The following is a 24,881-nucleotide window of genomic DNA, read 5'->3' on the forward strand; positions in this document are numbered from 1 at the left end:
TATGTATGTATGTTAATATGAAGTTATGTGTGTTTAAGTAAGTATATTGTATTAAATATATCGTTGTCTTGTCTTGGGGCAAGATAATTTGTGTAAAAAGTGTGTCAATATTATTATTATTAATATAAAAAAAAAGTTGATTACGATTACGTCGGGACGTACAAGGTCGTATTCTAGGGCCCATAGTATTCTAGAACAACTCCTTTTCGTGATATAAAATTCTAGAAAGATAATTATTGCTTATATTTTTATTCTGGGTGATTGTTTGCCTGAGGCAAAAAAAACAACATTCCTTAGATTTTTAGGTAATTTATTAAATAAATTTTAGTGATAATTTCAATAGTATTTTTCCCATTCATTCGTCTTTTACTTAAAAATAAATTTAAGGCACATTCAGTGAACATGAATAAAATCTATCTAATTTCAATTGTTTTCATAACTTCATAATAAGTTTTGCGCTTCATTTAACATCTTTTTACTCACTCAATAACGAATTGACTTGAAATAATACGCATAAGTTATATAAAATCCCACTTTCCTATCCAAAATGTTATTGTATAAATATATAATATTCTGCAAGGCCACCTTACACCCGCCCACGCTAAGAAACCATTGCTATGACCGAACAAGACAATCTATACATATAGACCTGTATAGCCGAGTGGTTAACGATCCTATCTACGAAGCTAGAGGTCCCGGGTTCGAATCCCGTTAGGTGCAAGCATTGATATGATGAATATGGATGTTTGTTTCCGAGTCATGGATGTTTATATGTATTTATGTATGTTTAAGTAAGTATATTGTATTAAATATATAATTGTCTTGAAACCCATAACACAGGCTATATTATGTGCCTAATTTGAGGCAAGATAATTTGTGTAAAAAAAAAGAAAATGAGTGAATATTATATAAATAAAATACCTTAAATAATAAGGTACTTACACCAAAATAGCATTTTTTTAAACTTTTCTCTGTCTGTCTGTTCGTTTGTTCCGGCTAATCTCTGAAATGGCTGAACCAACTTTGACGGTACTTTTATTAGCTGCCTTTAGTACAATTACAATAATAATGAGTAACTAAGGCTACGTTTATTTTAGAAAAATTCATTTATTTTAGAAAAAATTAAGTAATGTTGCAATGAACAAGAAACGGTCTAACTAACTAAGTCAATGTTTGCCGGGTCAGCTAGTATAATATATATCTATGGAACAAGGTCTGGGCCTTGTCCATATAATATTATAACGTACAATGGCAAATGAAGGGTCTTTCCTCTCTTTCACTCGCCGTACCGCCTTTTTCTGTTTCGCTTCATAGCTTCTCTTACCATGTGGAGCCGGCCTGTTGGGTCAGTTAGATTTTAATTCTAGCAAAATGGAGAACAGACACAGTAAGCAAAACTTATTATTGAATTCTTTTGTGGGGCGATGTATATGGTTTTACAACAGGATCCCAGAAAATGTTCAAAACAAAAGTATTACGTTATTCAAAAGAATTGTTAAAAAACGTTTGTGTGGTAAAGGTTACTATAACATAAATGACTTTCTTAATGATACCACAGATTGGGAATGGAGCGACCGCCCTCAGACTATTAAATAATAAGTTTAATTGTACAATGTTACTTTGTTACTTTGTAAATGTTACTTTAATTGTAAAACATATTTTTGATGAAAAAAAAGCCCGCTGAGTTTATCGCGCCCATTCTTCTCATGCCTGAGGCATTCATTTTGGAATGGGTGGTAGTTTTTTGACTTTCAATAAGTGATGTCACATCCTATTTTGAATAAAAATATTTGAATTTGAATTTGAGTAAATCTCATGGAGTTATTATATTATTAAGGACTCAATTTTCTTTTAAATTAATTTTTGTAACAATATTTGAACGATTAATCATAAAACTAAACCGAATACGATGGTGCTTTGCAAATGACGAAGGTGAACAATGCCTGACCATCCAATGCTCATAAATATTAACTTTCCTTTATCTTTTTAATAGAACATGACAGTTTTTATAAACATTAACGATATTAATACAAAATTGACAAAAATAACTTAGATGTTCTTCACATCACGCAGCTCAGTACAATAAACTTAGTAAAATATTTTTATATGAGTTTCATTGTATTATTTCATTTATATTTTATAGTGAACACTTCTTTTATAAATTACAATTATCAAAATAGATATGTGCTTACAATAACTAATAAGCTAAAATGATAATAAATATAATGCATTATTTAAAGTTATATTAAATACGTATTTAATATATAGTTCAATTTTACATTGTGTTAACAGTATTTTTCACTGTAACTTCACGGATTTAAGGCATGATTCATACATATATATATCCAAGCGACTACAGTTCCATTTCACGGTATTTTTTGTTTTAAACCTTGTACATACAGAGAATAACGGCAATCCAAATCCAGCCAGAACTCTCTCTTCTTTTACACTTGCCTCACCATTCTTTCAGTAGCGTTTGCTACATGTGTACTCGACCTTAGACTATAGATACGGTTATTAATAAACGCGAAGTAAACTTATTCCAAATTTAAAACTTTGTGTCTTTCTCTTACCTTTGTCACTACAGAATTACATGACAGGACGAAGCACTGACATGTATAAATACCACTGGACAGGTTGTTCAGGACTGTTCCATATGTTTAACAACAATTTTTTGTGCCTATTTGAAGCGCCACTCGCGAGCGTCCAGAGAACTAATTTTGACGTATTATACAAATGGCTGCAAAGGAACGTACAATACTCTGAAGTATTTTTGCATTTTGAAGTAATTTTGTTCGTATTCCTTGTTATTTATACTTCAAAAATCAACGTAATAAAGTACACATTTTTTTATGTAAATAGTTTCCCACCATCTATTCTTTGAGGTTGTCTTCAGACTCTCGCTAAATAGCCAACAGCGCCAAATTGGCGAATATCAAAAAGGCACAAAAGGCCTGCCAGTCCAGTGGTAAATCATAGAGGTCAGTGAGGCGAAGTAATTTTAAACTTGAAATAACTTTTTATTGTGTTTATTTATAAGACAGGGTAAGATTAACTTGAAACCAGAATGGAATCTTTCACCATTGATAAGCATATTGCATTTTTTTTTGCTTCAGTTTCAATGAGGTCATCCGAAACAGGCTCTAGTTGATTTTGATCTGAAGTTGTTTAGTAATGGCGTCAATTCCTAATCCAGCATTATCTCAAAATGGGTGGAGCCGAGTCGTTCCTTCAGGCTTTCAGTGTACTTGATATTGGGTGCCCATGCTCTGCATCTTATGTTAATTATTTGACTATCTGTAATTAAAATTCACATCACTGAAAAGCAAAAATAATCTATCTTATTTATATTTGCTCTAAAAATGCTCAAACAACATGACTTATACGAGTAAGTTAAGAAATTGAAAAAAAAAACACAAAAGTTAGCGAGTACAATAGATGCATCAAGCAACTGCAAAGTACCAATACAACGCCCAAGTGGGCGTCCTCGAGCCAGTCTCGAACAATGTGTGACGTTGACGTGCCACATATTCTGTTAAACTTTGAAAATAATTGAAACTAAATTTGGTTGCGTAGTAAAACTTTGTAAAAATAATTTTGCAAGATAAAAAAAGACACTGCGATCATATCAGTAAGTATTTTCTTTTTTATGAAATATAAATAAAAATAAATAAATAAATTTCAATGAAAAATAACACGAAGCGTATGTTACAAAATTTGAAAGATACCATTGAGTGTCAAGATGCCACACAAGAATCTAATAGTCGTTTTTTTTTATGGAATAGGAGGACAGACGAGCGTACGGGTTACCTGGTGTTAAGAGATCACCGCCGCCCACATTCTCTTGCAACACCAGAGGAATCACAAGAGCGTTGCCGGCCTTTCCTTTATAAAGTTCCTAACGGAAGGTGTACGCGATTTTTTTGACGGTACCCATGTGGAATTGTCCCGGAAACACCGCACAAGGAAGCTTATTCCACGGCTTTGTAATACATGGAAAAAATTCTTGGAAAACCGCACTATAGAGGATTTGTTCTCTGTGTTAATGTTTCGATATCTACAAAACAAACTCACAAGTAGGATTCAACAGCTGAACAGCTACCAACGGACTCAGGTACCCCGCGGTATTGTTGTACGGGAAGTAAATCTCTGGTACTCCAGGGTAAGGCCAGTACTTCAATGGACCGAGAGCTTCAGTATCAGCTGGTCTCTCACCTTTACACGACAACCAAACCTTACGACGCTGAAATGAAAAATTACAATAAATATACATTCTTACTGCTAGTGTGGTTGTAGGAACTGGTGTGCGACATTACAGAGAGCCGCGGAGTCTGGTTGGCCCAGTGATCCTGGGCGCTCTGATCTTTGTGAACCTAGGTTCGAACCCCATATATATGTTTGCTTTTTTTTCTATTATGCTGTTATTAATATGTATTTTTTTAAATAAAGGATCACTTGAATCTTGGTTTCATAGAAGCACACAATTGCTTTTTTTTTTTTTGCTTTTTGTCGTATGTATCATTATGCGAATAATCAGGCTGTGGAGTGATCTACGCACGTCTGATATTTAGAAAGTAAACAGAAATTTTGTGTCTACTTATGGTGCCTACTTTCTACAAAACTGAAACGTGACCCAACTTAGTGTCATTTCCCTACAGTCTAAAACAAGTAGGTGACAGTCCACCAATTGTCATACAATCTTTTTCGTAAAAGTATAAACCTTTTTTTTTTAAAGAATTATCAGCAAAGTGGGTCAACAATAATTTTTTTCGATACTACGTTGTCGTCCTAGTTGGCGCTTGCCGTGAAGCGAAATTGAGTACATTCAGCTGTCAGGGTTATGCCAAGATAATTACTGAAATGAAAATTCTGCATACGAGTCATCATGCGTCTCCGTGATATTGTAACATAAAGCCATGAACGAAACCTATCACTACAATAATGTTAACTTGTGTTCTGGGTAAAGCCGTTAGGAACAACGTTAGGATCAATAATAACAATAACTGTGCTCGTCACCTTGAGTCATTTGATGTTAAGTCTCGTTTGCCCAGTAAATTCACTAGCTACGGTGCCCTCCAGACCGAAACACAGTAATGTTTACACATTACTGCTTCACGGCAGAAATAGGCGCCGTTTTCGTACGCATAATCTAGCCGGCATCCTGTGCATGTGAGCCTCCCTGGTAAACACAGTTGACCTCTATTTCGAGCAATACACGCACAGTAACACAAAATGAATAATAATAAACCTGGCCTGTTTTCATCGGTTGTCTAGCAGCAAGAGGGCTTCTAGACGGAGAGAGACAGAGGTTTACTAAGCGTATTAATTATCTAACATTTTACATACGATGAAAATTAAGTTGGTATCAATAGGTAATATGTGAGCAAGTGCCTTTTCACACTGTCTTTATAACTGTCAATAAAAGAGACAAAAACACATTTGATTGTTGGGGTACCTTCGAATTTAGACATGAAAAAGCTCCTCACTTTAAAAATCTTTGCTCGTACCTGTGTAACATAATAAGATTTGGCGTATCTGTTACTTAGCTTAAATGACAGTCTAATTAAAATACTTAATTGTTGCAATTTTCCACAATATCTGAGCTATGTACAAACTTCTTAGTTTTGCAATAAGATTTCTTGTCATTTTCTGTATGCATAATTAGTTTAAGTGTGGACGAATAAGTATTACGTAGGCGAAACAAGAAATCTAAAGAAACTGTTAATGTTAAACGGTTAAACATGCATTATGAAAAATTTAAACCAGCTTTGTGTGAACCACCATGCTGGATAAATTAATATCCTATTATATCCGGTCCTACTATAATTTTACTGAAAGAAATGACAGCATGTGAAAATCTAAGAGACAAAGTTGGTTAGCATAAACTTTGCTGTATAAGTACTGCAAGGGTTTTTATTTATATTTTATTTCAATATTTAAGCTAAGATGGTTTGGACATGTCGAGCGAATGAATGAAGAACGATTGACGAAGCAAGTGTATAAGGCCAGTGTGAATGAAAGTGTTGGAAGGGGTAGACCTAGGCGGACGTTTCAAGATCAAATCAGGGATGTCTTGAAAAAAGGCCAGGTCAAGAGTACCCTCAACCGGAGAGCATGTATGAAAGGAATATTAAAAGTGGACGAAGCGAAACAAGTATGTCCTTACATCGTAGCAAGTGGAAAGAAGTGGTCTCTGCCTACCCCTACGGGAAAGAGGCGTGATTTTAAGTACGTATTTATGTATGTTTATTTCAATTTCCTGAATTACCTCTTGTGGAGTCTTGGTCTTGTTGATGTAGTCCAAAATATCTGGAGGCATGTCGGGAGGCAAGTTTCCGGGGTCATCGTAGAACTGTGGGTACCAATCGTAGATCTGAAAGGGAAATAAATCCAAGTTCTAATATTCTGCAACTGATAGTATAGAAGTTGGCGTGATGATTGATAATATTTCGCATAGACAATAACCGTGCAAAGTGTATGCCAAGTATGCATTGTACGTTTAGGCCTGATTTTTTACTTGTGTTGCGAAGCAACACGGTTTTCATTATCGTAGATACCTTACCTTTTGGCACAGCGCCTCACGAGAACCCTTACGAGCGCGTAAATTCAATTTTAGTAATAAAATACTTACCTTATTTAACTTGATAATAACACATGGTTTTCCTTCACTGTAACCAAAGTTGTTCTCACTGTTACAGTCACCGAGGAGTGAGGTGTGGAAGGCACACACTTGGCCTCCCGGAGGCTTCTTATCCCCACAATCTAATTGGTTTTCTCCCTTATTTACCAGCAGAGATTTATTCTTATATGCTAAAAGAATGGAAAACAGGTATATATGTGAATAAAGTGTAGTTCATGTTCTTAAATATAAAACCCTAAGCACTCGACGATGGAAAAAGTAATGGCTTGATGACTATTATTTCTATTCCTATACAGTATACTTTTTTTTTTACAACAATAATGGCTGAGAGGAGCAGGAGGTTCCGCTGATCAGGATTCAGGATTCGTGAAAAACCAAAAAATTCTTAGCGGCACCACAATTGCGCTCGTCCCCTTGAGCCATAAGATGTTAAGTCTCATTTGCCAAGTAATTTCACTAGCTACAGCGCCCCTCAGACCGAAACACAATATTACTTACACATTACTGCTTCACAGCAGAAATAGGTCCGTTGTGGAACCTATAATCTAGCCGGCATTCTGGGCAAAGGAACCTCCCACTGGTATACGGGTAGTGAATACTGTATAGTTTTAATATTAGTAATATTTTAAAACATCGTTACTCAAAGCTGGGCTGAATGCAGATGACCCGCGGCTCTCATTATTTAATAAAAAAAACTACTTACGTTCAAGAAATTCATTGATACTGTCAATATATTTCTTGTAAGTGGTAGTGTTGTCTCTCTTAAACCAAATTAAAGCTCCTTCTTCATACACGATTGGTCTGTGGCCCATTCCGGGGTTATCACCTGAAATAGCAACAAATATTAACGTATAAATAAAAATCCAAAAGCCACGCAGGCAAATATCGGAAAGATGGAAACGATCCACGAGCAGGCAATATTTTTTTTAATTATAAAATGAACGCTAATGCTATTGATTTCTTCTTCTTCAATCTACTCCATCCAGATTTTCAAGTTATAATAGTCTCTTTATTTTAAAAAAGATAAAGATGAAGTCACAGACATATCCCAGACGGTTGCGAAACTGTCAGTGTCAGTAGGCAGGTCATATAGCTCGACGGACAGATGGCCGTTGGGGCAGTAAAGTCGTCGAATAGCGACCACGTACCGGAAGACGTAGTGTTGGTAGGCCCTACAAGATGGACCGACGATCTGGTCAAGATCGCCAGGGTATGGTGGATAAGGGCAGCGCAGGACCGATCGTCGTGACCATCTTTGAGGAGGCCTTTGTCCAGCAGTAGACGTCTTCTGGCTGCAATGATGATGCATAATCTCTTTTATTCTGCTAATTTTAATCAGAATACTGAGTATAAAAATTCTTAACATTTTTTGCCAACCATTTAAACAGAGGTACAGGAAACCTATGTAGTTAACTTAATTCAATTAAGAACTGAGGTACCTGAGGGGTACCTGCCATCAAATAAATAATTTTTAATGCTTCCAGTCGTTTATTCGGTGAATGTGCGGCGCTTACCTATAATGGAGTCGGCTAGAGTATAATAAGGTATTTTCTCATCTATGGTGGCCAGTAGACCACACATGCAGAGGGAGAAGAAGATGATGATGCAGATATACATCACCAAGTATATCAGACCGATGACACCTGAAACATAATAATATATTTATAGTAGAATCGTTGCAAACATAACGTAGGTATCAACTATACAGAGGAATATAGTATAGTATACCGTTCCAGATTTTCTATTACATTAAACGTTATTGTTAATGTTTTAATTTCTTTGATTAACGCGAGTGAACATTTAAATAAAAAAAAATCTAAAGGACTAAAACGATTGCGCCAGTGAGCCCCTGAAAACGTGCTACTGCCTTAGATCAGGGGTGCTCAAGCTTGAACTGCTGGCGATCTACCTCAAAATTTGTAGACTACGATCGATCGGCTCTGAGAGGCTTCAAGTATGTGTGATGAAGGATTGTCGTCTAGATAGAGTGTCCGGTGACGTAGATATTAGTTTTGCTCAAATTATGCATTTTTTTAGTCAAGGTAAGTGTAGGTCTGCTCTTAAATGTCAATGAAAAAACTCATAATTATTATTCAAAATTGCGAGTTTATTGGTTCTTACAAAACAAACGCGTTCTAAATTTCTAAGCTTAACTAAAGAGTGACTTTGGATGTTGAAGCGTGACACTGCATGTCCTGAGCATACTTTCAATAAGATGGTACGTAATTACCGATTTTAGTTTATCATACCGGATTATTTTCTCGAGATCGACTCAAAAACCACTCGCGATCGACCTGTCGATCCCGATCGACCTGTCGATCCCGATCGACCGTTTGAGCACCCCTGCCTTAGATCATTCATACTTCTAGATTGATTGTGACATCGAATTTGCGGTTGACAGTTAACTTCTATTTTGAGTAATGCATGCACACTACCACAAAGAAACATACAAATCACGAGTGTAAGACGCAGCTTGTCACGCATACTTAAGTCATAAACCTGGCCTATTTTCATCGGTTGTCTAGCAGCAAGATGCTCTATCAAGACGTATGAATTATCTAAGGCTACTGCAATGGTCACGAAATGTCAGTTTCAAAAGTATGAAAAATATCATAGCTTCATGAGGCTGTAGATTTGAGTATATCGTTTTAATTTCAACTTGATACCTCTTTGTGTGTCTTGACAGACAGACTAACGGACAACAAGTGATTCTATAATAGTTACGAGTTTAGTTTGAAGTACAGAACTCTTAAAATAGCCAACAACGGTTAGCTTTAGGAGATAATAACTCAGCATTACTATAAGCTACAGTTCGTTTATTTCCAGAACATTCTTTGGTTTTATAAGCAAAAGTTTGAAACGGGAAATTAATAAAATCAATAAACTACGAGTGAACTAAAGTCAACCTATATATTTGGGCTCAATCGCAAACATATGTTTATGTAACAGGATCGCATAAATGTATCACTTGAGCTTGCTATACAATCTTCGGGAATTGGATACATGTAAACCCTCTTTTCAGGCGAAGAGTAAGCAGAAAACACGCAAACATGGTGTTTTTAGACAAGTTTTGTGGTGAAAGTATAGCATTTCGAGCTATGAACACTACTTAATCCTGTTACACATAATATCCTTAAGTCTTATTTGTAGGTTGCTAATGCTTGCTGTTGGTTATAGTTAACACTGCCGAGCCTTTTTGAACTACCACTTTTCTTTAAATAAACAAGTTTTTTGGCATGGCGTGACGCCTTTTTTTGGTACTTCTCTCAGAAAAGTTATTCTTATGGTTAGTACTTTTTTGTGTAGGTTCATTTATTCAGATTAGTAGTGAATAACGAGGATTGTAAGCATATAAACTGTTTTCCACGCAAGAATTTTGAAAGTATTGGCTTTGTTACATAGATGGCGGGCCGGCAGCCGTCAACGCATATCGCTCAAGGTCGCTGGCATTTAGTGTCGCCTTAACCGATTTTTACTGATTAAAAATAAAACTAAGTAAATGCCTTTATTTCTAATGATTAGAGAAGTAAAAAATAAGCTTACTATACTCTTGTCCATTCGTTCATCCTTCTTGACACTTCAAGAAAGTTCGAAATCAGTGACGCCGTTTGATTTGATTTGAAATATAATGGATTTTATTGAAGAAAGACTTTCCACCGATAAAATTCATCGAAATATTGTTAGTTTAAATATGAATACTATTTGCTTACTAACTATATAATGTATCTTGTCTCAGTTTGCCTCATGGCAAAGGCCTCCTCTAATTCTTTTAATGAGTCCTGTCCTCTGTTTTACGTCGCCAGAAGGGACTCTGTGAATTCTTTATTTCCTCCTCCCACCTATTGGGCTGTCTACGTCTACTTCTGGTTGAGTTTCTAGGACAACCGTTTGTAACCATTTCGCTCTACTTTTCATCCCTATTTCTCGTCGAATTAAAGATAAAAAATATAATAAATTACAAAAACTTAAAATATGTAAATATTTAATTGTTTCCGTTACTATCCAAACGTTCGGTTCTATTTTCACATTTGTATGTGATGTTATTTGGGCAAGCTAGAATGTAAACTATCATTCTGAGCGTTATTATTCTATGCATCGCACCATGTGAGCGCTTAAGCGCCTATTACACTTTACTGAATTCAGTCGTTTACTGAATTTAGACAAGTATAAACGCATTCAGCAAGCTATCATCCTAAATTCAGAAATAAGAGTGGTTTCTTAACGATCTCGAATACATTCATAGATAATTTCTGAAGTTCTTTGGTTCTAAAAACCCTATAATGTTCATGCTTGCTAACTTTCCTCGCAGTAATAAATATTCCTCTACCCATGTTCTTCTTTTTTCTATTTTAATTGAGCCAACGGCCAGGGCTTAGCAAAGACAAATTTTTTGGTGTCTCTAGCCATCCTCGTATACCACACGATAGACGTCGTCGCTATTCAGTAACTGAATTTAGGACAGTGTGATCAGAAGCTTCTAATTTGTAAGTTGCTTCTGAATCAAGACGACTAAATTCAATAGAGTGTAATAAAGCGCTTATTCAGTCAAATGATTCAGTCAGCCAGAAACCATCCTTAAGCGCTCATTACTTTCCTTCAGTGAATTTAGTCGTCTGAATTCAGTCGCTACTGAATTTGGACATGCATAATCCTATTCAGCAATCTAGCATCCTAAATTAGGAAATAAGAATGGTTTCTGACTAACTGAATAATTAAGAATCCTAATTTATTGCAGTTCGGTGTCTGAACAATACTGGACCCATCCTCGTATACGACATGTCCGACTTCGTCGCGCTTCAAGTGGTAACTGATTCAGTAAATAAATTTAGGACAATATGATGAGAAGCAAAACGCCTATTCAGTCAGTCAGAAGCCATCCTTTTTTCTGAATTTAGGATGCTAGCTTACTGAATGCGATTATATATGTGTAAATTCAGTTAACGACTGAGTTCAGACGACTAAATTCAGTGTGGTGTAATAAGCGCTTTATGTTATAAATAAAAATCTCTAGGCTTACACACACGCCACGAAGGCAATTACCGTAATCCTACCCAACCGTTGCACGAGAACATTAATTTGTAAATTTACTTATGAATAGGTTTCTAATATGATTAGCTCAGAACGTTCAGGAGCTCTTTTCAAAACAATTTATTTTTACTCCAACCACAATATCTCTATTAGGTGGTACTCACCAACTCTAACCAACCATTATTGTAGTTTTGAATATTATTATTTTTTACTCTTAGGGGATTATTTTCTACTTCTAGGGGATTATTTGGATTTATTGTAACTTTAACATGATCTAGTAGGTTGTCAAGATCTAGATTTTTGAGTATATCAAAAAATATTTCAATTTCCAAGTCAGTCCATGTTTACTTCCCATATGTTTTTCTACTTGAGCTGGTAAGTCTATTTTACATACGACATTTTCATTCTATAACCTTCACCGTTGGTTCTTTTGTATTTAATAGTACTTTAAACACAAATAAACTTGAGTAATAAGTGTTATTTGATTGAGTTCTTTTGTCAGACATCGTCATGCTCGATAAATTCCATTGCTTGTGGTTGCGTCGTGAGGCGGGTCGTTCCCTTCCCTAAAATGTGGGAGGTGATGGCTTTTTCATGCGTCATGCTCGCGAACGAGTGTTACTCTTGGTGGCTGGATATACTCTTATCGAAAAATCTGCTTCATGTCTTTAAAATATAATATATTACATTTCAATATATTTATATTTAAAATCGTTCATAAAATACTCGCATAAAACCTTTATTTATTTACGGTGTGTGTAGATTTATGTGTCTACTGAAGGTACTAATTAACTCGTGTCTTTATTTTTGAATTTACGTTTTTTTTTGATACACTCGTTCAGGGCATTGAGTATTTTTGTTGCAAAACTTTACATATATTTTAATTAAAACAATTTATCAGACGTTGTAGCTGAAAATATTGATTTATAAGAGTTGTATGAGTTTCTCGTAAATTCTTCTCATTACACCTTTTTTTGTGTAAAAAAGCTAAAATATTTGGCATTCATATTTGGACCAAAATGAATAAAGCGATTTTGATTTGATTTGAATCCTGCAAACGTTCAAAATATTCCTAGGTCTATGTATGTAAGATCTTTATTTAGCCTCGATTTGCACATACACAGTAATGCAAACATAATGACGCGGATCAAATGTAGCCGTTGGAAATAGAACCGACGGCCCTGGCTTGTGGTTACTGTATACACTTACGTAAATCATACTAAAATATAGTTTTACTGACTGCATTAACATAACCTGCGGGATTCGCAGAACTATAGACTTCGCAACAACATAGAGTGCGCTAGCGATGTTGGAATAAAATAGACTGGTCTAATTTCAAATGGTTTTGTATGTTTTTTGGCACATAGACTTAATAACTCGAAAGATTTTGTGCATGTGTTTAAGTAAGATGAGTGGAGAAATGGTAGTGAAGTATGATACTTAGTTGGCGTTGCGTAGAGACGTCGCTAATTATGTGTCTTCTACCGCATTTTCACGGGTAGTGTTCCGAAGAGCTGTTTCACCTGATTCCTGCCGCCGAATTCGATCTTCAAACGACACGCCACAAGTTAGGATATCATTTTGACCATCTGGATGTGTGGCGTTCCACAGTGTGGTTTTCAAGGAACTTTCTTCCACGTACAACCAAGCTGTAGAAATGAGCTTCCTTGTGCGGTGTTTCGTGCGCGTACACCTTCCTCAGAGGCCGGCAACGCTCCTGTGATTCCTCTAGTGTTGCAAGAGAATGTGGACGGCAGTGATCACTTAACACCAGGTGACCCATACGCTCGTTTGTCGTCCTCTTAAATAAAAATAAAAAAGTTGAATCAAAACCAGTGCAACTTTCTTTCGGTGTGTTATTGCCAAAATAAATCTAGGAATAAATAAAAACATTCTAGCGCTGACATAGCAATTATTATTGCGTTAATTTATTTAGCAAAATAATCTCTGGTCGAAATGGAGCAATAGTGACGGATCCTACTGATATGTAATGGGAAGGAGTTCACAATAAAGAATTTTTCAAATCAAATCAAATCATATTTATTTGCAATATAAGGTAATAATAAGATGTTGTTGGTTTATAATTAACAGCTGCTCTTATCCTAACCCATAAGGCATGCAAACTTATAGTGGAATACATAGTCAGTTCACGTTTTAATTTCTGTAACAATTATAATATACTGTACTATACTAAAAAAAGATATACAACCCAAGCAAACTTAAATTAACATCAATCATACAATAGTTATTATTTCATAGGATTATTCATATTAATTTATAATTCGGCTCGGCTGAGATGTGATTATATTTTTACATTTAAAATTTTATCAAGTAATATTGATTGTAGTCAACTTTTAGCTTTATTAAATTTTTCTGTTCCTAGTAGAATCTTGAGAAAGAATGACACTTACTTTTCTACTCAATTCTTGAAAACAGGTGTGTATCATCACTCTCCTATTTTTAGGCTCAGAACTTTTCCATCATGAACTAATTACATGGGCTCGATTACGACAGAAAATTATCAATGTTAAGGGCTCCGTACATAAACAGGAATCCTTTATTACGTGAAGGTATCGAATTGCAGTTCAAAGTCAAATTCAAATACAATTCATTCAAATAGTTTGTAAGGTGCTGCATTCAATATACGAGTCGTGTTTAAGTAGTAAATATCTGGTCGACCGAGCCTTGCTCGGATTTTTGATAAAACTTGAACAATAAAAAATAATAGGACATTTGGATTCGAACCGGGGTCTTCTGCTTTCCGGATCACCCAATGTCCCATCTGAGCTATTATAGTCTTGTATATAATAGCAACATTTACCTTTGTATTCTAATGTTATTGTAGATTTTTCTCATTAAAACACGGATAATACTATTTTTTTTTTAATTGAGACGTAGCTAAATCGATTTCTCGCCCGATCTCGATCGCTAGCTATCTGTATACTAAATTTCATTAAAATCTATACGGCCGTTCCCAATATTCAGTCTATCTCTTACTTGAGATAAAAATCGTAACTATCGTTGACTTTTCTGTCCCAATAAACTTATCGACGGTAACTCACATTATCCGTACACGCTGTGTGTCAATGGGACGACGAATAGCTTACCAGCAATAGAAGTTTGTATGGAAATTGCAATTCACGCGTCCCAATATAAGGCGATAAGAATGACTTATCGCGTATATTGGGACAGCTTCAGATTATTGACAGCTAATTACTGACAGTAGAAAGTAGTAATTTATCTCTATCTGTAGATAGTATATTGGGAACGGCCGTTAGAAGGCAACTGTAGTATCTGTGGTAATAACTACCTCTTAACAATAAAATTCTAATGGAATTATTCCCCTAACTCACAATAACCATATTCTACTTCCAGTGTTAAGAAAAGCGGACATTTCTGTCAAACTTTTACAATAAGATCCCAGAAAATGTTCAAAACAAATGTATTGCGATATTCAAAATATTTGTAAAACAAATATTTTTGTGTGATAAAGGTTGCTATAACATAAATGACTTTCTTAATAATACCATAGATCGGGAATGGAGCGACCGCCCTAAGGCTATTAAATAATAAGTTTAATTGTACGGCATTACTTTGTAACCATATTTTTTATGAAAAAAAAGGCTTAGTTTGTTGCGCCCGTTCTTCTAAGGTCTGAGGCATACTTTTTAGAATGGGTGGTAGTTTTTGACTTTCAAGAAGTAATATCACATCCTATTTTGAATAAAAATATCTGTATTTGAAGTCCTTCATCTGATTATACCATAAACTTACAATACACTTGCGTATAAAAAAACAAAAACGCGAGAGATAATCTCCAACGGAGATACTTACAGCACCATAGAATCTATTGTTACTATTGTTACTATAACCGATTCTGATTAACAAGTCGTAAACAGTCAGTCACGCCTATAATTACTTTTTTTAATATTACACCATAATTGGTAACACATTATCGATTTGTCAAGTTATCTAGGTGTAAGTATAAATAATAAATAAGAAATAAATAATATTGACACACTTTTTACACAAATTATCTTGCCCCAAATTAAACATTATAGCCTGTGTTATGGGTTACAAGACAATTATATATTTAATACAATATAGTTACTTAAACATACATAAATTCATATAAACATACATAAATACATTTAAACATCCATGACTCGGAAACAAACATCCATATTCATCATATAAATGCTTGCACCTACCGGGATTCGAACCCGGGACCTCTAGCTTAGTAGGTAGGATCGCTAACCACTCGGCTATACATATTCTAAGTGTATGCACCTTCAGACAAACATATAACAATCTAGTTTGATCTATAATCAATTAGCCACGTTGACGCAAACATTTTCAAATAGAGCCCTACCCTCGGGGGAGAGGTCGTTACATCCCCCCTTAACCCCCCCTCCTCCACCCACCATCGTTTGTTACCAAGACGTTAACGATATTTACATACCACTCACGTACCCTACATATAATAATATATTGATCAAGTCTTAATATTGTATCAACTGTTTGATATAGTGACAAATTATCATTGCAGTCAAATAAATGAAAATGTTAAGTTACACGTTACTAATGAAAATTCAAACAAACGAACTGAAGAGGAGGATAAACTAGTGTACGGGTCACCTGGTGTTAAGTGATCACCGCCGCCCACACTCTTCTGCAAAACCAGAGGAGTGCTGCCAGTCTTTAAGGAAGGTGTACGCGCTTTTTTTGAAGTCACCCATGTCGTATCGTCCTGAAAACACCGCACAAGGAAGCTCATTCCACAGTTGTACGTTCCCTTGAAAACTGCACTGTGGAGGAACGCCACACATCGAGATGGTGAGTGGATAGAGGGTGGATGATATTCTAATTTGTAGCGTGTCGTGCGAAGGTGGAATTCGGCGGCATGAATCAGGTGAAACAGCTATTCGAAACACTCCCCGTGGTAGCCCGGTAGAAGACACACAATGAAGCGACGTCTCTACGAAACGCCAAGTGATCTCATTATTGGATTTTCTTTTAAATAAAACACTTTTAAAGGATTAAAACGTGTGTAATTGTAACGGTTTTACATTATATGTTTGCGTAAAAGTTACATTTTTATTTTAGTTAACCCGACGTTTCAAGACCTTTCCAGATCTCGTTTTCAGGGGGACTGCAGATGAAGTGAGTCAAAGATAGTATTTGTCATAGTTGTCATTATCAAGTTTAGCGCCATTTATTTCCTCGGAGGTGGTATTTGCTGTACACAGATGGTTACATTTTTATTTAGTTAAAATAAAAATGTAACTTTTACGCAAACATCTAATGTAAAACCGTTACAATTACACGCGTTTTAATCCTTTAAAAGTGTTTTATTAAATGGATTTTCTTTTTTAAGAGGCTCCTCTAACAAAATGTATTGATACCCCAAATGCTAGGTGTTTATATATTTTTACGATATTACATACCTTAAGAATCTATTCTTTAGTTTTGTTTTTATATTTTCTTTACTTGCCGAATTTTTGTACGAACTAATGCACGCTTATCAAATTTTTGACAAGTCAAGTCAGTTTTTTTCAAATACAACTATATACCATACTAAAATATCTGTAATTCTTATAAAAAGTTGCTACACTTAACCCAACATATACACAACATCTTGAAATTTACAGATAAAATCGTGTGTCAATTAATCGTGGACGATTTTAAGACCTCGTCGACCCCCAACATCAATTTTCTATTATGGACCCAAGGGAAACCGATTTAGATCCCAAAAAGTCAATGTCGTCCACTTTGGGAATCCCAGCTGATCTATTAAACCAAATTTTTAATTTATTAAATTTAATATATATTTTATTAATTTATTAACGAGATGTTCGACTATTTGTGAGGCATTGAAAAATTTTGAAGTTGTAAATGATGATTTAAAAGAATAGCTATGAGTTTCTTGCCACTTCTTTTATGATAGCTCAACACCTGTTACAAAATAGTTGTAATTTATATATATATTTAAATGAATTTCTGTTCGTTAGTCTCGCTAACGAACTCGAGAACGGCTGGACCGATTTGGCTAATTTTAGTCCAGAGCTGCTGCTAAATTAAATAAAAACAACAAATTTGTTTTTCCTTTGATGTGTCCATACATAAATTCTATTAGAGAAATTATAGACGCACGTTTTGACAGTTCTGCTGTGAAACAATGTCATTACGACAGCAGGGTGCATATTTTACAAAGTAATTTTTGATGTTATGATAATATATTATTGACAAATTCATATAAAAACATTATTTTATTTATTATATACAGAACAACGTCTGTCGGGTCAGCTAGTTAATAATAAATAAACTATAGAATTATATGTAGAATAGAATAGAAATATATTTAGTTACCAAAGGAATGACAATAACATAATATATTGTAACAATACTTGATAAGCGTCCTGAAGCTACATCAGTTATACAAATACACAAACTGCATACTAATTAGGAAAATTATATACAAACAGATACATTCAGAATTAACATTTATAAAAAAGAAACAAATACAAAATAGACGCAATAATCACTTCATACTACCAAAGCCAAGGACCAATTATGGACTGAAAACAATTACATATGAAGGTGCTAAACTGTACAATGGACTATCTTCGGATATCAAAGATGCAGGCACTTTTATTTTATTCAAGTTTCGTTTAGCGAAATGTATTGCAGATGATACTTCCTTTTTCTAGTGCAAACACTTATATTTAGTTTTATACCTATGTTTATCATAAGGAGGATTCATAGATTGTTATTTATAAATATTGTTCTCATGTAAGTGACAGTTTGTAATGTTTTTAATAAGAATAAATGATCTTTAAACCGACATCACATTGTCAAGGGGCCTTGACGTGAAGAGAAGAACTGATAAGAAACTTCCAATCCATACAATCTTATCTTTATAATGTAACTTTGACTTGATTTGATTTGATTTGAATTATGGTTGAATTTTAACATAATTTTTTTGAATTTTTAATTTCCCGAAACAAATTAAGTTTTAGAAACTAATCACTAAAATATACTCGTAATACAATTTACCAGTGGGAGGCTCCTTTGCACAGGATGCCGGCTAGATTATGGTACCACAACGGCACCTATTTCTGCCGTGAAGCAGTAATGTGTAAGCATTACTATGTTTCGGTCTGAAGGGCACCGTAGCTAGTGAAATTACTGGGCAAATGAGACTTAACATCTTATGTCTCAAGGTGACGAGCGCAGTTGTAGTGCCGCTCAGAATTTTTGGGGTTTATCTAGAATCCTGAGCGACACTGCACTGTAATGGGCCAGGCGCATCAATTACCATCAGCTGAACGTCCTGCTCGACTCGTCTCTTATTTTCATAAAAAAAAAACAGGGGTCTTGGAAATATATAAATAAGCGATAACTGATTCTATAATAGATACAAATACAAGGAGTCGCTACATCAAATAATACTGAGTTAAGGAAAGCATAACACGATAAAAATCTCGGTGAACGAGTCTAGCAACACGAAATGGGCTAGTTCATACAAATCTGAGTTATGGCCGATCGGAAATAGCTGCTGAAAGCTATGACTCACCACGTAATATATACCATTACTTCAGCTCTGCACACTCTCAGTAAATGCCTGGATATCCAACTTCAATCAAATTTTTATGTAGCGATTTTCATTGAGTGTTGCTAGCCGGTATATAAACAAAATGCGGCCAAGTACGTATTGGAAATATGAAAATAGTTGTACCTAATACAAATATCTTGCTTGAGCGTTGGCGTATCGAATCAATCAAATATTCGTTCTTTTACTACAGTCATCTGGGTCATCTTGCATACACGACTTTTTTATTACAACCAACCACCTGCATTTATATTAGGCGCAAATTCGGTCTCACGTACTGACTGTCTTACTTCGGAGTGGGGGCTTGCCAGCTTCTTCCATATGACCAAATACAACGAAGAGCGGCTGGTATTATCCACGATCAAGTCATCTCCGATCGGCGATGGATATGCATAAAGATGGGGGGTCTCAGAGAAGAGTTGTTCAAGTAAATACAAGCAAGCCACCGGACATTATGCCAAAATGAGAGGCCTCCTAGGCCCCCACCCGGATTCACTGAAAAAGCTTTTAGGGCTATAAGCTTAGAGGAGGGTTTTACTGAGGCCGACATATGGGCCCCGCTTTAGGGGTCTATATTCGTAAATGTATTTTCATCCTCACCAAAAAACACGGCAAATGCGAAACTTTAACCGCATCACGTTGATGCCTAGCATTCTGGACTGTTTGATTCACTAGAATGTTTAAGCCACGCACCGCCACGTGCTGTGAAACCATCTGCCGAAGTCTGCTGTATTCTCTAGCCGATACGACTAAGGGACTTTTATGTCTAGAACATTCTGCCATCTCGAAGGTCGACAAGGTATTGATTTTTTTACTATCCAACTGAGACACTTGATCTTCTACCCATCCTTAAATAAAAGTACGCACTTTTTTTTTGATGCACGTGTAACAAAATTCTTAGAAAACTACATTGTTGAGGATCGACACACATTCCATCTGGTGAGGATGATATCCAAATTTATGGCATGTCGTGTGAACGTGGTATTCAGCGGCAAGAATCAGGGCAAACAGAGTCAAAGACAAAATCAAAAATATTTTATTGACATAAAATTAAATTTTCCTCATCAACATCACAATCACCAAAAATACTATTCAAATATTCTTCGAGATACTCCCCGTGATAAGTGCGGTAGTAGACACGCAATGAGTTGCACGAGATCAAGGGCATCAGACTGGACATGAGGGCTATTGCGATGTGGCCAATATTCTTGGGATAGCAGGAAAAACACAAGAGGATTGTCAAGCATACTGCAGGCCTTTATATAGATGTACCGTAACGTTTATAGGAATTTTGATTGGAGGAAAATAGCTCATGTTTTGTTTTTTTTTTTAGAAAACGAAGAGGACAAACGAGCGTTAGCCGTGAGGTGACCCGTCACCTGATGGATTGCCGCATTCATAGGAAGCAGAGGATCTTTGCTGATGTTATACGTCCTTTTTTGAATGTAACTTGTTTGTTTGTCATATCATCTGAAAATACCGCGTGGCGTAGACGAAGCTTTTTCAAATCCACACTCGACTTATTATCGTCTACGGAATAAAGAGTTCTTTGAAAAGTTTACTGTGACGTGTACTACATTTCATTAATTTAGTTAGAACCGTGGGGTTCTATGCTGTGTCTTGCAATTATCGGCACTAGATCGAAGCAAATAGAGAGCCTAGAAGAAGTTTTCCAACCTTTCACCATGCGCAGCTGAAGGAACGGCTGGCTATAGCTACTAGGTTAGCTTTCAACAAATCTTTTTTTTTATGGAATAGGAGGACAAACGAGCGTACGCGTCACCTGTTGTTAAATGATCACCGCCGCCCACAAGCTCTTGCAACACCAGAGGAATCACAGGAGCGTTGCCGGCCTTTAAGGAAGGTGTACGCGCTTTTTTTGAAGATACCCATGTCGTATCGTCCCGGAAACACCGCACAAGGAAGCTCATTCCACAGCTTTGTAGTACGAGGGAGAAAGCTCCTTGAAAACCGCACTGTGGAGGACCGCCACACACCCAGCTGGTGGGGATGATATCCTAACTTGTGGCGCGTCGTGCGAAATGGAATTTCAATCCCATAACTTGCGTGTGTAAAGCCAACTTGCTGTGATTTTCATGAGTTAGAAGTTGGGAACGGTGTATTTATCAACTTTGGAGTCCGGATCTTTCATATCATGCCTTCCAGCAACTCAGGTACGATAAGGAGGTATTCATAATGATTGTCCTCGTAAGACGGCAACTGGACTCAACAAATTTGAAGAGAGACTAAGTATATTATTATCATTTAATCCTCTGGTATTCAGATGTCCTATAACTTGCCTGATTCTAATATAAAAAAAACATAATAGATTGATACATGAACTTCAGTCGAATCTGGCTAAGATAGCAAAAAATTAAAATCCAAGTGCCCAAAGTGTGTAAAAGTCGCGAGGCGTAACAACAAACACCGGATTTGTATTTGCAAACCAATGCAAAAATTATTTCAATATAGTGCAAACTCTCCTACGATATCTATTAAACACTGAAAATTACATTTTTCATAATAATATTAAAGTATTAGTTATTATAATTGTAATAGTTATAACAATGTCGACGCACACTAATAATTGTTACCTGTGTTCCAGAGAAGATAAATTAAATTTAGCAATGTTTAGTTGTTACTGTTAAGACTGTGACTGAAAATGTCAATGTTCCGAACTATATTCTAGTACGGAACCTAAAACGGTATGCGAACTATAGAGATACATTTAAAATCATCGTAAAGCCACACTTAAATAAAGTCACGAAACCATTTATTTTACTGAGTATTAGAAAACAATTACTATTTACGAGCGGTAATTCGTTTGAAAGCTGGTTTGAATGTCTATTCATAAATTACAACCATATTAAAAACTTGTTAAAACTAGGCATTTTCAAACTAAAAACGAATTAAGTAATATTCGTTGAATCCAAAAGTCCACATTACGAAGTGCTCTGCATAGAATTAGGTTTTCGCTCAAGATCGCGTGAATCTATTTTTTTTAATGAAAATAAGGGGCTAGACGAGGGACGTTCAGCTGATGGTAATTGAAACCCCCTGCCCATTACTAGTACTACTGCCAATGCAGCGCCGCTCAGGATTCTTGAAAAACCCAAAAATTCTGAGCGGCACTACAATTACGCTTGTCACCTTGAAATATAAGATGTTAAGTCGCATTTGCCCAGTAATTTCACTAGCTACGGCGCCTTTCAGACCGAAACACAATAATGTTTATATACTTTGTGGTACCCATAATCTAGCCGGCTATTGTTTGATGTTAATTATAGAAGGACCATAGCAGGGTCAACTTGTTGCGTATTTTCTATATCAGCTGAACTTGAGGCTTCATTGATAGTTAGTAATTAACCGCGCTCCATACATCATTAATAAAGTTTCACCGAGCAAATTATATTAATTTATGTTTCGGTATTTCAGATCTGGAAATAAGGTACTATAACCGTTAATTTTTATTCATCTAAATAAAAAAATAACAAATCAATTTCTAATATCATGAAAAATATCCAAAATAATGCAACTGAAAGAATGTATTTTAGATATAAGTAATGATAAATGCCATCTCACTTTCGTGTGAGATTCTCTGATAAGCCAGTTTGACCCAGGTCTGCCAGTGAATTGCATTAAGTTACAACATATATGTTAACTTTATGATTATTAAAACTCTAATATTTAAAAATAGAGCTGTCTATGTCGAGAAATTCTCTAAAACTTCTCTATCATTATATTTATTATTTTTATCATTATCATTATATCTTATAATAATATAATATAAAAATTTCTACTTTATAACTGGCATCATAGCCTAAATAAAATAAAAAAAAAAAAAAAAAACTATCCTTTTTTTGTTCCTAATGCGTATGTAATATTTTTATACAGTATTATTTAGAATTATAATTGTGTCGTGAATGTTGTAAAGTATTTAACCAAAACTCACCCCATCGTTTAGGAGTTCGCCCCAGGAATTTGTTCTCCTCGGGGTTCCATATCGCGTATTTGATCCTCTGCAGGAAGGGTCTGTGAGGAGGTCTCCTGCAGTAGTTGACCACTCCGTTCGCCTCGGCACCCATCTTGCTCTGGGCGTGCACTCGCACTGAACTCTATACTGTGAGCTACGAAATCGTTACGTCTGTAGACAAGTCGCAGAGGCTTTTATGCCTACGAATCGTTGTCTCACAGATGCAATACTGACGTACAATTGTTAAAGTAAAAAGTCGTGAATACTTCAATTTATTTCTTACCTTGTGTGTTGTAATTAACATTCATTTAAAGTTTATTTTTTTTAACAAATGAACTTCTTATCTATTTATTTAAATTATTATTATTAATAATTTTAATTTTAATCAACAAATCATCTTAACAAGAAATAATTGGCATCAAATCGAAGATGAAAATAGACAAAATTGAGCACAATCTGTAACCGAGTAGCTAGAAAACGACTTGTAGGAACTTTAAAATATTTGATAATAATAATAGTAATAATAAGTTTTTATTAAAGGCAAAATTACCCACTATACATATTATGAAACAAATAAGTTGTAATATACATTACAGTACATTATATAAAAGTAGTGATATTCTAATACATTATATAAAGATAAAAGGTAAAATATACACAAAAACTTATAATCTATCTGGAAAGGTTAATAAAGCTCTTCCCAGGCGTCTTGGTCATGGCACTGTCATTTATTTACTATTTTTGTTTTGATGCACAGGATAGCCAATATGAAAAAATATTGCTAGGCATCCCGTCACAAACCGTTTGGAGAATGCGGTTCTGAGATTTGCGGAGTCTACCCCAGAAGGAAGCAACTCTTTTTCTAATCACAGCATAGAAATCAGGCACCCTCGATTCAGCAAACATACCCGAGGCATTGCAGTACCTAGGCAATCCCATCAATATGCGAATAGCATCATACTGCACGCGCATTGTCGTGTATGACTTTTTGAGAAATTTAGTCCAAAGTTGGCAGGTGTAGAAGCACTGGCAATACGCATTTAACAGTACAATCTTGACGGGATTGCTGCATTTAGCAAATCTTCGGGCCAACATATTGCAATGAATCGAGACTGCCCTCCTCTCTCTTTCAATATCACAGTCATCCTTCAGGTGCTCTGTAAGAACATGTCCCAGGTATTTAAACTCTGTTACAACTCGAACCGCTGAGCCATCCAACAAAACCTCAGGTACCCTCCCCGGACCTTTGCCCGCACGAAAAACCAACATTTCTGTCTTATTAACGTTATATTTCAGATAATACATTGATCATAAATTATATCAACAATAAAAATAGGCATGCAAGATAAGTTCTTTTATTTACCAAAACTTTTTTATTACGAAAATAATAAACAAGACACTTTCGTTGCTAATAATCTGAGGAAAGGAAGAAGGAAATTATCTTTTGTGAACCTTTGTTATTTGTGGCTTACGTGACTTAAGTTCCTGTATCCCCTAGCTGGGGCAGAGGGCATCCACAGTGCATCTCCACCTCGATCGATCCTGAGGATCTCCAAAGGTCACCATGCCCATCTCTCATCAACTTCAGGTTTTTGTTAACCGATGCCTTCGAAATATCCTCGATAATC

The 24,881-nt window shown here is 35.6% G+C and overlaps 1 protein-coding gene and 1 long non-coding RNA gene across 2 annotated transcripts in view; both read right to left on the minus strand.

Moving 5' to 3' along the window:
• Positions 1–293: 293 nt before the first annotated feature.
• Positions 294–23,378, minus strand: LOC126980029 (sodium/potassium-transporting ATPase subunit beta-2-like). The gene is made up of 7 exons (XM_050829658.1): positions 23,233–23,378; positions 8,155–8,283; positions 7,344–7,466; positions 6,632–6,810; positions 6,269–6,373; positions 4,075–4,243; positions 294–3,297 (listed from the first exon to the last, which is right to left on the minus strand). The coding sequence occupies exons 1-7, from the start codon at positions 23,363–23,365 to the stop codon at positions 3,188–3,190; spliced, it is 948 nt and encodes a 315-aa protein (XP_050685615.1). The 5' UTR covers positions 23,366–23,378; the 3' UTR covers positions 294–3,187.
• LOC126980031 (uncharacterized) overlaps positions 294–24,881 on the minus strand; it is a 95,531-nt gene continuing 70,943 nt past the window's right edge. The window contains exon 2 of the long non-coding RNA XR_007732944.1: positions 294–678. This is a non-coding gene — a long non-coding RNA (uncharacterized LOC126980031). The remainder of the gene's footprint in view (positions 679–24,881) is intronic.

Source organism: Leptidea sinapis, chromosome 4 (genome assembly GCF_905404315.1).
Source record: "Leptidea sinapis chromosome 4, ilLepSina1.1, whole genome shotgun sequence".
NCBI classification, from domain to species: Eukaryota; Metazoa; Arthropoda; class Insecta; order Lepidoptera; family Pieridae; genus Leptidea; species Leptidea sinapis.

Coding starts and splice junctions, on each gene's coding strand:
- LOC126980029 (XM_050829658.1), bottom strand. CDS start 23,365: ATGGGTGCCGAGGCGAACGGAGTGGTCAACTACTGCAGGAGACCTCCT. Junction 8,284..23,232: donor GCGAACTCCTAAACGATGGG/GTGAGTTTTGGT, acceptor ATTATGTTTCAG/GTGTCATCGGTCTGATATAC. Junction 4,244..6,268: donor AGACCAAGACTCCACAAGAG/GTAATTCAGGAA, acceptor TTTTCATTTCAG/CGTCGTAAGGTTTGGTTGTC.